The 15,052-nt window shown below is 41.1% G+C and overlaps 1 protein-coding gene across 4 annotated transcripts in view; it reads right to left on the bottom strand.

The window, feature by feature from the left end:
* RERE (arginine-glutamic acid dipeptide repeats) overlaps positions 1 to 15,052 on the bottom strand; it is a 411,538-nt gene that overhangs the window by 254,738 nt on the left and 141,748 nt on the right. For all 4 annotated transcript variants that reach the window (XM_025856826.2, XM_025856830.2, XM_025856827.2 and 1 more), the window contains exon 2: positions 3,408 to 3,876. In XM_025856826.2, the coding sequence (XP_025712611.1) occupies positions 3,408 to 3,732 (325 nt within the window). In that variant the 5' untranslated portion in view covers positions 3,733 to 3,876. The remainder of the gene's footprint in view (positions 1 to 3,407; positions 3,877 to 15,052) is intronic.

Below are 15,052 nucleotides of genomic sequence, written 5' to 3'. Positions count from 1 at the left end.
AATATATACATATTTAAAATTACTACATTGTACATCCTTAACAACATTAGATGTCAATTATATCTCAGTAAAGCTGGGGGGGGGAGGGAGAAAATAGTGGAAAGAAATTAATATGCCACCCACAGCAAACTTTAGAAATCAATATCCTATGCTAAAGAAGCCCATAAGGGAAATCTGGCTGCACACAGCTGTGTAGTAAATCAATTTGTTACCGTGACAGTCATCTCAAAACTAGAGTAAGGTTGATAAGACAACAAAGAAGTTAGATTAGACATGGGGGCATATATAATAGAGCCCCACAAGGTTTTTATTTTGATTTTTATAACAAGTCTGTTAAATCATTCATTGGCAAATAAATGATTCAAGACAGACTTCCATATTCTAACTTATTCCATTATTCATCCATCCATTCCATTATTCTAATTCTGACATCATTAATCAGCCAATAAATGTTTGAAAAGTTTTCAGAAATTTATTCAACAAATATTTAAAAATACACACTAGATTTACATTACTGTCATAGGTGCCAGGAATTCAATGATAAGCAAAAAACAGACTTTCTGCCTTTATGGAGGAGAGAGACAGATATTAATCCTGAAATAAGAGAAATTAAAAGAAAATTATTAGTTGTAAGTTCTACAAGAAAAGATACATAATGCTATGACAGTGTTTATTAAGGAAATCTGTGTAACCTGGGAGAGGAAAGGCAGTAACACTGAAAGGGGAGGACTGAAAAAAGGACAGGAATTAAGTAAGTCTGTGTGCATATGGGGGAGGGGTTCACTAGCCTGAGGCAACAGCAGGTTGCAAGTGCAAATGGCCTGAGGCAGGAGGTAACAGGGGCAATAAATAACTTCAAGTCCATCATGCTGAGTTCCTGAGGACAAAATAAAAAATAACTCCAGAGATGAGGAGCAGGGGCAAAAAAGAGCTAGTTGTGACCATGCACCAGAGTAAACTTTAGCTAGTGACAAACTGTAAATAATATCCATTTTCTCAATAAAATCTCATTCTTCTCAGACCAAATAATCTGAAGAACACTGAGAGGTCAAGGTCAGTCCCCTTACCAAAGAGTCACACATGCACTGGACCTGGCAATGTGCAAACCCCAGGCCGCAACACTGTCACCCACCTGAGCACAAGGGGCACCTCACACAAAGCGGTTATGCTCTGAGTGTCACTGAAAACTTTCCCATCACTTTTGGTTTTCATAGATTCTTTATAACATATTTAGCTTCAGGAGAGAGCATATCTTTTTCATATTTCACAAAGGTCCTCAGATTTACGAAACAATGCCTGCCTTCATAAATTACTCAGTTCAACTCCACACTTTTAAGAACTCACTGTAAGTAAGCCCCGAGTGACGCCCCTTCACATACTCTTCCACACGTCAGGCAGGAAGGGCTTCTACTATCCACTAGAAGGTGCAAGATCAATGTGCAATGGCTCCCAAACCCGTTTCCTCAAAACTGATTTCTCTTAGGGAGATAACCAGCAGAAACAGGGCGCCACAATCCCATCAATGGGGAGAAAAGCAGATTTGGTGGTTTTTTGTGGGTTTTTTTTTTAACATTACAAAGGTTACCTGAAGTGCAGGACTTCTCAGGGTCATTAACTATGAATCTCTTATGACAGGGACAGTATGTACAGCACTTCCCACACGTGTTTGACTACAAATATTTGAGGAAAGTATCGCCACTGACAGAGGAGTAACATTCCCTTGAGAAAGGCGGGCATTCAGTACTGCACAAGGCAGTAGGCCTTTTGACAATGATCCAGACGATCACATTACCAAACTGAATTGTTATGTATCATGAGAAAAGGATAACAAGTAAGATCTTTCCTTATTTTTAAGTTATGATACTATATAATCTCTATCTAAAGAAGTTAACACATTCTGTTCCTTTCCCACGATTCAGAATTGAATAGGTCAATAGCATGTAATGTGTGGTACTCTGTAATGAGACATTCTTCAGTGGCTCAGATACTCTTACTGTCCAATATTTAAGTCTTTTAAATCTTAGACGTTGACGATACTGTGACCCACACATTACTAGATCTCTACCGCAGAGCTCTAACTTGCCTAAAACCTAACGCTATACTTTTATGTCATGTGTCTCCTCAGTTAATCATCAATAAATTGTAGCTGTGACTATAAGTTTATCTATATAAGTCCTAATACTGTTTATCTTTTGAAATTCAAAACAAATTCCTATACAGGGGAAAAAAAATTCTGGTACTTTACACAAAGTTCAGAAAAGTTACAGTACTCCTCAGTAAAACAACTGTACCAGGTTAACGACATAATGTAATTTCTCTAACCTCCCTTTCCTAGAAGAACACCAAACTGGGAGGCTTTTAATCTCTTAATTACACCTCATGAAATTCATGTCACTTCTCAGCATTATAAGTAATTCAAACAAAACTATTTTAGCTAGTTTTACTGACTTCTTTAAGAAAAATACCTTAACACACACAACACATGACATGAAAAAAGAAAAGTTCTGTGGGGTGCCTGGGTGGCTCAGTTGGTTGAGCCTCTGACTTGTGATTTCAGTTGGGGTCATGATCTCACGGGTCGTGGGATACAGCCCCAACTCCGGCTCAGTGGGGAGTCTGCTTGGGATTCTCTCTCTCCCTCTCTCTGCCCCTCCCCCCACTAGTGCGCATACACTCTCTCTCTCAAATAAATAAATAAATCTTTAAAAGGGGGGGACAGTTTTGCAGGTGCCCAGTAGGTTCTCAATCACTGGTTTCCCTGCATCTCATCTGAAGGCTGGGTCTGTCTCTCTCTGAACAAGGCTATAAACCTCAATACACTGAGCAAACTATAGCACATTTTCTGGAAAACAAAGCAAGTTAGTTGTCTTCAGCAACTTCTATTTATCACTGGTTAGAGATTCTGAAGCTCGACTCATTGGGAAAGGAGGTTATCAGGAGAAATAAACTTTGGTCTAAAGGCCTTTAAAGATACTTCTTCAGCTTCTGCTCACTCTGCAGCTAATGTGAAACATCCTGCTTCTAAGAATCTTTACTGAGGTTTACTTATCCTACTATGTATTCTATTCTGCAGGGTCACCACTGCCTAATTGTGTTGAAGATAAAAAGCAAGGAGGAAATAAAAAAATGAAATCTGAGGAGATGGTGAAGCAAGAGAAGCAGTAGCACAGGGACACAAGGAAAGAAACTGACAAATGAACAAGGACAGAAGACCAAGTTGAGACAGACACAAACGAGAAGCCAGTGAATCCAACTGCCCCGAAGTGGGTCAATGTGTTTCCTACCTTGATTTTTTTTCTACCCAAAACTACTGTATCTCCTTTTCTGGGTCCCCTGCCTTCCCTAACGTGTAAAGAGGCCTGTAAATGCTGATGTCATTTCTCCACCACAAACACTGTGCTCCTTACCTCCTGGTCTGTAGACAACATCATCCTCAGTGATGTAAGAGGTTATCTCGCCAGTGTCTGTCCTTTCATAACGAGATTTTTTTTTCGGTGGTTTCTTTTTGTTCTTCTTCGTGGACTCCTCTGTGGTGGCACTATTGTTGTCATTATCCTCATCTTCGCTGTGGTCACTCTCAGCATAATTTTTGGCTCCTCCTTCCAAGGTGCAGCTCCTACGTGGTCTTGAATTCTCACCCTCTCGTGCTTTGTCTCGTTTCTCTCTCTCTCGGTCCCGATCTCGGTCCCGGTCCTTCTCTTTGTCTTTGTCTTTGTCTTTGTCAGCTGTCATGATTCGCCACGTGCCTTCTTCTGTCCTCTCACGGCTAGGCCTCCGTGAAAGGTAGACAGTAAGCCTGGGCTTCAGTCTTCTGAATTTCTCACTCAATTCCAGGGAAAATCCAACCACTCCAACTACCCCAACGTTTCAAAAACGCTAGGCAAGAAGAGAGAAAGAGAAATTGATTTTACTTTAACATTTTTTCATATTTCCTTCCTAAAATAATGTTTTGTTAAATGAGTGTCTTACTTACTCATGTTTTAGCCCCAAAAACCTGCCGAACCATTGCAAAAAAGTTAGGACAAGTGATACAAAGTTTAAGTATATAAAGTTTTTGGCCTCAGCTAGCATATGGTTTGGGATTTAATACCACATCAATAATGAAAACATCTCAATGCAAAATAGTAAACCATACTTTCTGTACATCACTTATTTTCTTTTTTTGAAGGAAAAAGTAAAGTGTACCCTAATAGACAACATAAAATGAGCTTCATAACCCACAACTTCAATTTACAAGGGCAAGAACCTATATACTAAAACTATTTCCACTTGGGGGAAAAAAAATAATTTGGATAGCCTGGGAAAATGTCTCAAGATGTCTCTCACAGGGAATTATCTTCTTAGACTCTTTCTAGCCACATCTCCAAATTTCCAGAGCTCCTCTCAAGAATAAACACAGGCATTGACTCAAATAAAAGTGATGACCCTCAAAGCAAGATTCTTTTGCCTTCAATCACAATTTTTCCCATCTTCTAAGTCTACTACTCTAGTTATTTTCCAGGAAAAATGGTATCTCTGAATTATCTCTGCCTTAGCAAAATCAAACAGCTTCCAAAAACAACCTTCCATCTTTAGGGAATAGTAGGTGGTTTTTACATTCTTTCAAATTTCCACTATAAATAATTTCCCTAGTAAACTCCTCTCTAGAACTAAGCCCAACAAGGAAAGACTGAAGTGTTTAAGACTTTACAATGAGAACAGTGAATCTCCAATTCCAATCCAACACAATTCTTATAAAAAATTTTATAGTGCAGTGGGAGGACGATGACAGACAGACATGGACTGTTTTGTTTACAAGTCAGTTTTGGGACATAATTAACAGTAATTTATCTTTTGCCGTCCTGTATCAGCTTCCTCAACATCTTCTCTCATTTGTTCAACGATCTATACTAAACACTAACTAGGTGCCAGGTCTTTGGAACTGAAGATACAATGAGGGAAAAGCTCAAGAGTCCTGGGCACCTGGGTGGCTCAGTTGGTTAAGCGACTGCCTTCGGCTCGGGTCATGATCCTGGAGTCCCAGGATCGAGTCCCACATCGGGCTCCCTGCTCAACAGGGAGTCTGCTTCTCCCTCTGACCCTCTTCTCTCTCGTGCTTTCTCTCATTCTCTCTCTCTCAAATAAATAAATAAAATATTAAAAAAAAAAAAAAAAAAAAAAAAGCCAAAAAGCCTTTTCCCCCAAACTCTTAAAAAAAAAAAAAAAAAAAAAGGCAAACAACTGATCAATATGAGAACCATCTGTTTCTTATGTTACTAGGGCCAGACAGAAAACGACATATGCAAATAAAGGAAAGATTGGTCGTCTTTACTTAGACAACAACAAACAAATAACTTGCAATCACATGTCTTAAACACAGAGAAAATTCCATTTGGTCACACCAAAACCATAAAAATTATCACATACTCACTCCAAAGCTCTTAGGTCAAATCTGGCACCAGAAAAGACCTCTCCACAAGCACCTCAAATAACCTTACTTGTTCAAAAAAATATAAAATAATCACAACCACCTTTGGGAGACAGACCTATGAAGGAGCAATGCTGACAATTTAAAACAAAGTCCGAAGGGAGAAAGCATGTAGTACAGGCATGTACTACAGACATTTCCTTCTACATAGGAAATAGGCTTCTAGACAGGATTTCAATTTTCTAAACATATTTCAAGAAAATGAAAAATTATCCCAGTGCCTGCAAAAGTTCTGCCTAGATGAATCATCTGCTAACCAGACAGTAATATACTCCCAAGTCCCTGAAGGCCACTAGTGTTAGCAATTGAAAACACACAAAGAGACATATTACTTTCTCTACTGGGCTTAAGTTTAAAGCATGAACAAGCCAATCATGCAAGAAAGAAAACTATCAGCTAACACCGTTGTTAAAACATTCCTCTTTGACACTGAAAACATAGCAAGGTCTACTGGGAATCTAAAAAGAACAAGCAGCTTAGGCTGAAAACCTCTCAGATACAGCTGAAGGACAGACAACTTACTTATTTAGGAAAAAGATCATTCTCTCCAGGGTTAACAAGATAACCAGAAAATTATGTAAAAATATTATTTCAGCACTCAAAAAGGAAAGAAATATTAAGTCCAAATTGTACATTCAACACTACTCCTTACAAAATCATATACTAGCTTCTTTTTACAAAGAAATTTGAGTTATTTCTGCCAAGAGTAAGCAAGAAAGAAAAATTCAAGAAACAACAGAGAGGGCATCCAAAAAATAAAATCCCATGTGTGTATCCAACTTTCAGTTAACTAAAACAGTGATAATCCAACGCAAAAGTCAACCAATTACCATTTACATTTGGCTCTAATATAAAGTGCAACAGGGATGTATGTTTCTTTTCCTCTGCATTTACCATACTAATCAGAATTTTTCTGAGCCTCATTATACAATGACCAACACACAATAATAATGTGACATTTGAGGAAAGGGACCCAGAGAGAAACCAGATGGCAATGACAAGGGTAGTTGTCACTTCAATTTGCCAGAAATGATCTACCAATACAACAACACCATTTTCGTTAACAATAAGGGGTTTACAAAGCAGGTTCCTGCCATGATCTCGTTCAATTCTTTCTCTCAACAACTCAATCAAGTGAACCAGACAGAAGTCACCATCCCCAGTTTATAGACTACAGAAGGGAAACCGTGAAGAAACCATGTGCACGAAACCATACAGCCAATTATTTCTGCCAAAGTAAATCCCATCTGACCTGACTGCAACCTACTACTCAGGTCATAATCTGTGCCCCCAAGGTCACCAGCTCTTCATAGGTGCTAACTTTTCCTGCACGCATCCAGGCTGATAATTTGCACAGACAGATTTAGGAAACACACTCACTTTGCCCTTCCCTTCCCCAAAAGAAATTTTTGTCCAGTTACAAAGACAAAAATATTGAGGGTATTTCTGTTGATTCACTGCTCAACCCAGTTAAACAAAAACCAGTATAAGATACTTTATTTTTTTAAGATTTTATTTATTTGAGAGAGAACGAGAGCGAGCGCACATGTGCACACACACAAGTGTGAGGGGGGTGGGGGGTGGGAAGGGCAGAGGGAGAGGGAGAGAGAATCCCAAGCAGACTCCCCACTGAGCTCAGAGCCCCATGCGGGGCTCAATCCCACGACCCCGAGGATCATGAGTTAGATGCCGAAATCAAGAGTTGGACACTTAAATGACTGAGCCACCCAGGCACCCCTATAAGATACTTTAATAAGAAAAAAAAAAAAAAGAAAGAAAATCTAATCTAGAACACGTTCAGATTCACAACAGTCTTCATCTATTCACTGAACAAATGTCTACCAAATCCCTACTGTGTACTAGTTACTGCTGCTCTAGGTGTAAGGAAAGCAGCAGAAAACCGCACACAAACTTCTCTGCTCTTGTGGAGTTGATGTTCCAGGGAGTGGGAAAAGACCATAATCAAAAGAATGATATGTATATAGTACATGAACAGATCTTAAATGGGGAATCCAATGGAGGGGACACAGAGTGTGGGAGAAGTGTAATCTTAAATGATGGTGAAGGAAAGCCTCAGGCTTTGCCCCAAGCAAGAGTGTTAGAGAAAAAGCCAGGAGGGCACATGAAGGGAGATCATTCCAGCAGAGGGAGAGGAGGTACAAATGTCCAGAGGCAGAAATGAGCTGAGCACACTCAAGACACAGGAGGCCAGTGGGGCTGCAGTGGCATGAGGAAGAGGGAAAGTGGTGGGAGATGAGTTCAGAGAGGTGAAGGGGGCGGGGAGGCTGGATCCTGCCCTTGTATGCCAGTGTAAGGACTCTGGAGCCTTTATTCAAGTGCCACGAAGTGACAGGAAGTGACTCGAATGACATTTCAGCCACTGCAGGGATCTGAGTAACAAAGAAAGACATGATCTGACTTGTGTTTAAGATCACTCTGGTCATTGAGAAAAAACCTAAAGGGATGCAGGGGTTGCAGCATGAAGACCGGTGAGGGAGGAGGCTTACTGCAACAAGCCAGGTAAGAGGCGAAGGTAGTTGGGATGGACCAGCATGGCAGGGGCAGAGAAAGGGAGAAGTCTTATTTTCTATGTATTTTTAAGATAAGTGTCAAACTGGATATGCTGACAAACTGGGAGATAAGGTGTGAGGGAAGAAGTCAGGAACAACTCCAAGGGTTCTAGCACGAGCAGCTGGATGGTGAAGTGGGCATTATATGAGTTTTGGAAGAAAGATTAAGAGCTCAGGTACGAACATGCTAAGTTTGAGAAGCCTTTTAAAAACCACATTAAGAGGGGTGTCTGGGTGGCTCAGTCAGTTAAGCGACTGCCTTCGGCTTGGGTCATGATCTCAGGGTCCTGGGATCGAGCCCCGCCATCCGGCTCCCGGCTCAGTGGGAGGCCTGCTTCTCTCTCTCTTACTCCCCCTGTTTGTGTTCCCTCTCTCGCTGTCTCACTGTCAAATAAATAAATAAAATCTTAAAAAAAGAAAAAAACATATAAAGATTTTCAGTAGACAGAGGTCCAGGCTGGAGATAAAAATTTACTTTTTAATTTAGTTTTTAAAGACATGAATTGAATGAAATCACCAAGGAAGTGAATGTGCATAGTTTTTCTGATAAAATTTTTTAAACCCACAAAAACCTTTATTACTCATGCTTGAGTGGAGAGGATATTCAAAACAGACCTACAACTTATACATTTCCAAAAGCAGCACCCCTAGGACTCATAAAAAAACATATATTCCTCTCACTGGTTTCCACATTTATCAGGTTGCACTTCATCATTTTATCTTAACTGGTAAAATCTGGTCAGCTAGCCTCGCTGTGTTCTCATCTAATCAGAGTCAAAGGCCTTCAAGAGTCAGTGATACAGAACTACTCTTTATTAACTTCAGCTACTTCACCCTGCACATAAACCTCGTTTACCTCTTCAAAGTGAAGCCAACAACCACCCACAAACCCCTCAACACTACTTATCAGAACCGATTCAGATAAAGTGCTAAAATTTCTGTCATGCTCCAGGCCCAAACCTCACTTTAGAAAACCACTTCCTGACACTATTTAAGCAGTCCCAGGAGGTCAGACCCATGTCAGAACTGGACTCAAAAGCCAAGACCAAGTTCTTGGCACTTCTATGTACTGAACTGCCTTGGGCAAATCACTCTACCTCTCTGAATCCATTTCACTACTGTAAAATAGGGACAATCACCAGCTACTTCACAGAGCTGCTATGAGAATTAAGTTAATTAAGCAAACCACATGCATACACACTCACAGACTGTGAAGTGCTTTCCAGATGTAAACTCTCACTAGTAGATAATACCCAATAGTATATTGTGCTGTGCAAGATATAAATGTCACCAAACATCATCCCTACCCTCAAGAACTTAGTATCTCTTGTGGCGCGGGTTGGGAGGGGGAATTCTATTGTACAACTGAGAACTAAATCGTGTAAAATGGACTGCAAATGACAAAAATTCAAAAATATCCTCTCTGGGATCATGTAAAACTTACTTGTCCATGAAAAGCTGCCATTCCCTCCTGAGTTCTCACTCCCTGACTGCTAACAATCTGTTACTCAAGCCAAATTCTGTAGGACACTTGACTCACCAAATGCAGCTAGTGAAGTACAATTAATTCTTCCTCATTCAACCAGATCAAGAAATATGTTTGTCAGATGCCCAAACACACACCAGGCATTTTGCTCAGCTCTTAGGGTCTACCAATCACATCCTGAGTATCTCTATAGTTTTACCCACTGCTCCCACTGATTCAGTAATAAGGCATCATCATCATCTTTCACACAGATTAACACAACTGCCTAACTGATCTCTGTGACTAAAATTTTGTTTCTGCCTTCCTTCCAATTCATCCTGCAATGAAGCCAGCCAGCATGTCTGACACTGCACCACTTTTTTTAAACAGCTTTAAAGAACTGTAATTCACACCCCCACACAACCCAGTCTTTAAAGTACAATTCACTGTCCGCCATTCCTTTCCAAAGACTGCAGAGAGACCTTCATGTCCTGACTGCCCCTTTGCTTCTCCATCTCCATCTCTCCTGTGTGTTCCAGCCACCTCAAAGCACTTCCTTCCATCTCAGGAACCCATGTGCTTAGAATACTCATCCCCTCCCCTTGGTCTGCCTAACCTCTGCTCGCCTTCAGGGCTTCGGGCATTTCTGCTGCCTAACTCCAGGAAGGCTCCCATTGTTCCCCACTGCCTGTAAAAGGGCCCTTGCTGATCCCACTACCATCATCCATTGCTAACCTGTGTCCATTCTCCACTAATTGACAAGGACCATGGCTATCCTATCATGTTTACTGAAACAATTCCCATTAAAGCAATTTCCTCTCTGTATCAAATCCACTGGAGAGTGTCGACCTCATTATCATTTGACCATTCAGCATCCTAGGGCTGAACACATACCGTCCTTCTGGAAAGGCTGCTTGCCTTTGGCTGACCTGGCATGGGCCTATCTACCTGATCCCCCACCCCCAGTACCCTGCCAGCCAGAGCAGGAGTTCTACAGGGCACTGTGTGGGGTCCCTTCATCATCCTCAACTTCCATCCTCATCAATCTCATAGATGTCCATCAGCCCACAGGTAACACAAACACACAGGTAATCCACAAATGTACATGTCTACCAAACCTCGGCAGAGTGAAAACTGTCCACCTGGAAGTCTCCTCCTGGAGGTCTCAAAGGTACCCCCATATATCCAAACCAAAGGCACACTGTGGCCCCAAATGAGCCCCTCTTCTAAATGGTCTCAGTGACTGGTGCCCCTGCCCATCCTTGTTATGCAAGCTGGACACCTAGGCAGTATCATTACTCCCTACCTTTCATCCTAGCATCAACAAATCCTGTCACTGTTACCTTATAAATTTCTCTCAACTTCCTCTACTTCAGGACCCCTCCAACATCACAACCTCCGTTAAAGCTCCTAGGATGGCTTTTCTGGACCACTTCAACTGGCTTCTCTTCAAATCTATTCCTATGAACCGTTACAATTCTCCTTCTACACTTTAGCCAGGGTACACCTTTCAAAAGGCTGATGTGATTATGTCAATCCACACCTTAAAAATGGTCATTCAATGACTTCCCACTTATGTTAGCTAAAAACCCAAATCATAACATGATCTACAAGGCCCTTTAATTTTTTCTTAAGTTAGCTCTACCCCCAATATGGGGCTTGAACTCACAACCCCTCAAGACCAAGAGTTGCATGCTCCTCGGACTAAACCAGACAGGCGCTCCAAGCCCGTATACCTTTTTATCTGACTCATCTCACACCGCTCTGGCATTTCTTCCCTCAGTTCCCTGAACACACCACACTCCCTCCTACCGGGAGGGAGTACTCTGCTCAAGTTCTTCATTTGGTCTGTGATGCTCCTCTCCCTTCTTGGCCTAGGTAGCTCCTACTCTTCCTTCAGGTCACAGCTCAATAGCAACTTCCTTGAGATGTCCTTTCCTATCCAAAATGACTAGGTTAAATCCCTTTGCAACACTTTTTTTTTTTAAAGATTTTATTTATTTATTTGACAGAGAGAGACACAGCAAGAGGGGGAACACAAGCAGGGGGAGTGGGAGAGGGAGAAGCAGGCCTCCCGCAGAGCGGGGATCCCAATGCGGGGCTCGATCCCAGGACTCTGGGATCATGACCTGAGCTGAAGGCAGACGTTTAACGACTGAGCCACCCAGGCAACCCCCCCTCTTTGCAACACTTTCCACAACTGTAATTTCACATTTATTTGTGTGATTTGGTTAACAGCTGTCTAGAAGCTAGAAGCTCCATGAGAAGTTGACCCTTGACTGTTTTTGACCTCTGTTGTATTCTCAGATCCTAACTTTGCCTGGTATATAAAGAGCAGCAATAAATTACCTTTTCCTGCCCTCCCTTTCACACATGAGCTAGATAAGTCAAGAGAGCACTGTGATAAGACTTTTATTTGGAAATGAAAATATTTCATGAGCAACAAATGTGGTGGTGCTTGGGGTGGATCATAAACCATGAACAGGGTAGGGACACGCAAAATGATAGAGAAAACATTTCAGGTACAAAGAAGTACAGTAAGAAGAGTGGTGGATTAAATCACCATCCTTAATGGGAACTACAGGGAAAAACCAGGAGGAAATAAGCTGGGGCGAGGGGGCATAGTCAGTGGCGGCTCCTAAAATAATAAAGCAGCTAACGCTGAGTATTTAATATGCACTAAGGATTTTACATGTTAATTCATTTAATCTTCACTAGATTAATAATTATTCAAGAAAAAACATATGTAAACCAGGTCATTGATCAACCTAACTCTATTCAATAGGTACTATTGTTACATACATTTTCCAATGCAAAAGCAAGCACAGAGCAGCTGAGCAAGTAGACCAAAATCACACAGTTATGTGTTAGATCTAGGATATATACCCAGGCCACAGACTCCGGAGCCTATACCCTTAACCCCAAGGCCATATTGCCTTAAACTACCCATCTTTAAAAGCCAAGTTATCTGAAACTGTAGGCTAGGCAAACAGGGTGTCATTGCAGTCTCTTGAAACATTTTGGAAACATTCATCTTGTCTGACTGAAGATATTTTCCATTAAGAGTTGTTAGTTCCATCTGAACAAGCTTGCTTTCAAATCCACTATCTCTGAAAGCCTAGATCAGGAACCAAAGCACCTCAAGAACTTCTGCCTTTGCCATTTCTGCATTTAGCATTCTCCTTTAGGAACAAAATGAGATGGTCCAAATGCGGAAGACCCAAGAAAGCTACCCCATCTGCGGGGCCCTGCCTCTAAGAGAAGCAGCTGCAGCCAGCATGCCACAGAACACCAAAAAGGCATGCTACAGCTGGGCAACTTGCTTTTTTTTTTTTTTTTAATTAGCTTATTTCTTTTTTTTTAAAGATTTTATTTATTTATTTGAGAGAGAGAATGAGATAGAGAGAGCATGAGAGGGGAGAGGGTCAGAGGGAGAAGCAGACTCCCCGGTGAGCAGGGAGCCCGATGCGGGACTCGATCCCGGGACTCCAGGATCATGACCTGAGCCGAAGGCAGTCGCTTAACCAACTGAGCCACCCAGGCGCCCTGGGCAACTTGCTTTCAAAGGGAAACCAATTTTCTTCTCCTGTTCCTTTTCATATCAACATCCTGGGAGAGAAAATGTAATGACTTTTGCTCTGGAAAGGGAAATGTCACTTTAACACTTGTCCTCACTGGATAGAAATAAGCTATTCTCATAAACAGCAACCTGCTGCAGAGAATACCTCAAAATATGCCAGAAAAATCACTGACAAACCTGCAAGTTAACACTGAAATATGGGGTCAGCAGGTCTGTGAACCCACGCAGAGGTAAGACTGTGTTTTATCTGAAACTGATATGGTACTAAGAGTAGTTCTTCTGTGTAAAAATAAATGGGTTGTGACATTCTTCCACCTGACAAACCCAACAATATAAGCAAATGGCTGGCTATACATGCCCCTCCAACAATTCTCTACATTTGAGGTTATGATTATTTAAACTCAATCAATCCTGAGTTCATACACTCCTTCCCAGAACACATATCTTACTGAAAGAACGTAAATAACTGAGATGGGATGCACTAGTCAAATTCAGAGGGACCTCTGTGGTATCAAAAGAGAGGAAGCGCTGAATGAATACCCCGTATTCAGAAGTGGATGTAATGCTTAGAGGAACACTTCCTCCCTCAGAAGCGAGGGGGGGAAATTGAAAGAATGAAGATTAGTGGACTCTTGACAATTTCTTCCAAAAAAAAAGACATAATAACAAAACATAGGACCTGCAAAGGGTGGGGGAAAAGCACCCAAAACAGGCAAAACTCTAGATTACATTTAACAACTCAATTAAAATTAAATAACACATAATCTTTTCATTTGAAGTAGGAGTAAGGAATTCCCAAAGATGAGGTGCCCAAGGAGGTTTCCATAAATAAACAACAAATAAATAACTAATCAACCAATCATCCCTTTCTTTAAAAGAACACACAAACTCAATATAAGCAACTGATTTCCTACATTGTTAAATGTGAAGTTCTACCAAATACATACACAATTTTTTGCCTTGCACACTGCCTACAGTTGCATCACTTCTCAGTGGGTTAAAGAAAATTCAATGGTCACTCTAAAGCAGGCCTTCTCAACTGTGGCACGATAAACATTTGGGGGCCAGATCATTCTTTGTTGTGGGGAGGCTGTCCTGTGCATTATCCCTGGGTCTCTACCTATGTAGATTCTAATAGCACAACCCTCTGCTCCAATCAGAACAAAAAAGAGCTCCAAATATTGCCACCTATCCTCTGCGAAGCAAAGTTGCTTACAGTTGAGAACCACTGCTTTAAACAAAATGATGTGCCTATCACAGAGATTTCAAGGGGTTAAGCATGTGTGTTGCTTTGTTCATAATTATGCTTAACTAATATGCAATCCATAAAGATAATACCATTACAAAAACTATAAGATGGCATGTTCTTTGTTCTCTGAAATAAGCTAGACTAATTCAAAGCACTGCCTGAAATAGTAATTACAACAGGTGTCTGAAGCTGAATTAGGAAAACAGAAGTAACATATCCTGAAAATCTCGATGCTTCCCGGCAAGCCCTGAAGGTTGTTAGGAGTAATATTACTGATCAGTGACTTGCCTGATCATGGAGCCAAGTGGATGCTTCTGTTATCATACAATTAAAGAAAAAACCTGATGTCCACAATGCCAAGTACAAGGGAAACCAAATGCTTATGAATCCAAGCCCCTGATATGAAAGGGGATAGAATTCCTAAACTCACTTTCCCAAAGCACGGCCCATAAATAGAAAATTAAACAGATGGATAACTAAAATACAGTACATCCACACAATAGAACATTATTCAGCAATAAAAAGAAGTAAAATACTTACACATGTTACAACATGGATAAAACCTGGAACATTATGACACATTAAAAAAAAAAAAAAAGCCAGTCACAAAAGACCACATATCATATGATCCCATTTATATTAAATGTCCAGGAAAGGCAAATCCAAAGAGTCAGAAAGCAGATTACTGATGGCGGGGGGGGGGGGGGGGGGGGGGGGGGGG

The sequence above is a fragment of the Callorhinus ursinus genome, unplaced genomic scaffold (assembly GCF_003265705.2).
Source record: "Callorhinus ursinus isolate GAN/ISIS: 27379988/994484 unplaced genomic scaffold, GSC_fseal_2.0 scaffold18, whole genome shotgun sequence".
In the NCBI taxonomy this organism is placed as follows: Eukaryota; Metazoa; Chordata; class Mammalia; order Carnivora; family Otariidae; genus Callorhinus; species Callorhinus ursinus.
Note: the sequence above shows the minus strand (reverse complement) of the source record. Positions and strands in the feature narration are given on the sequence as shown.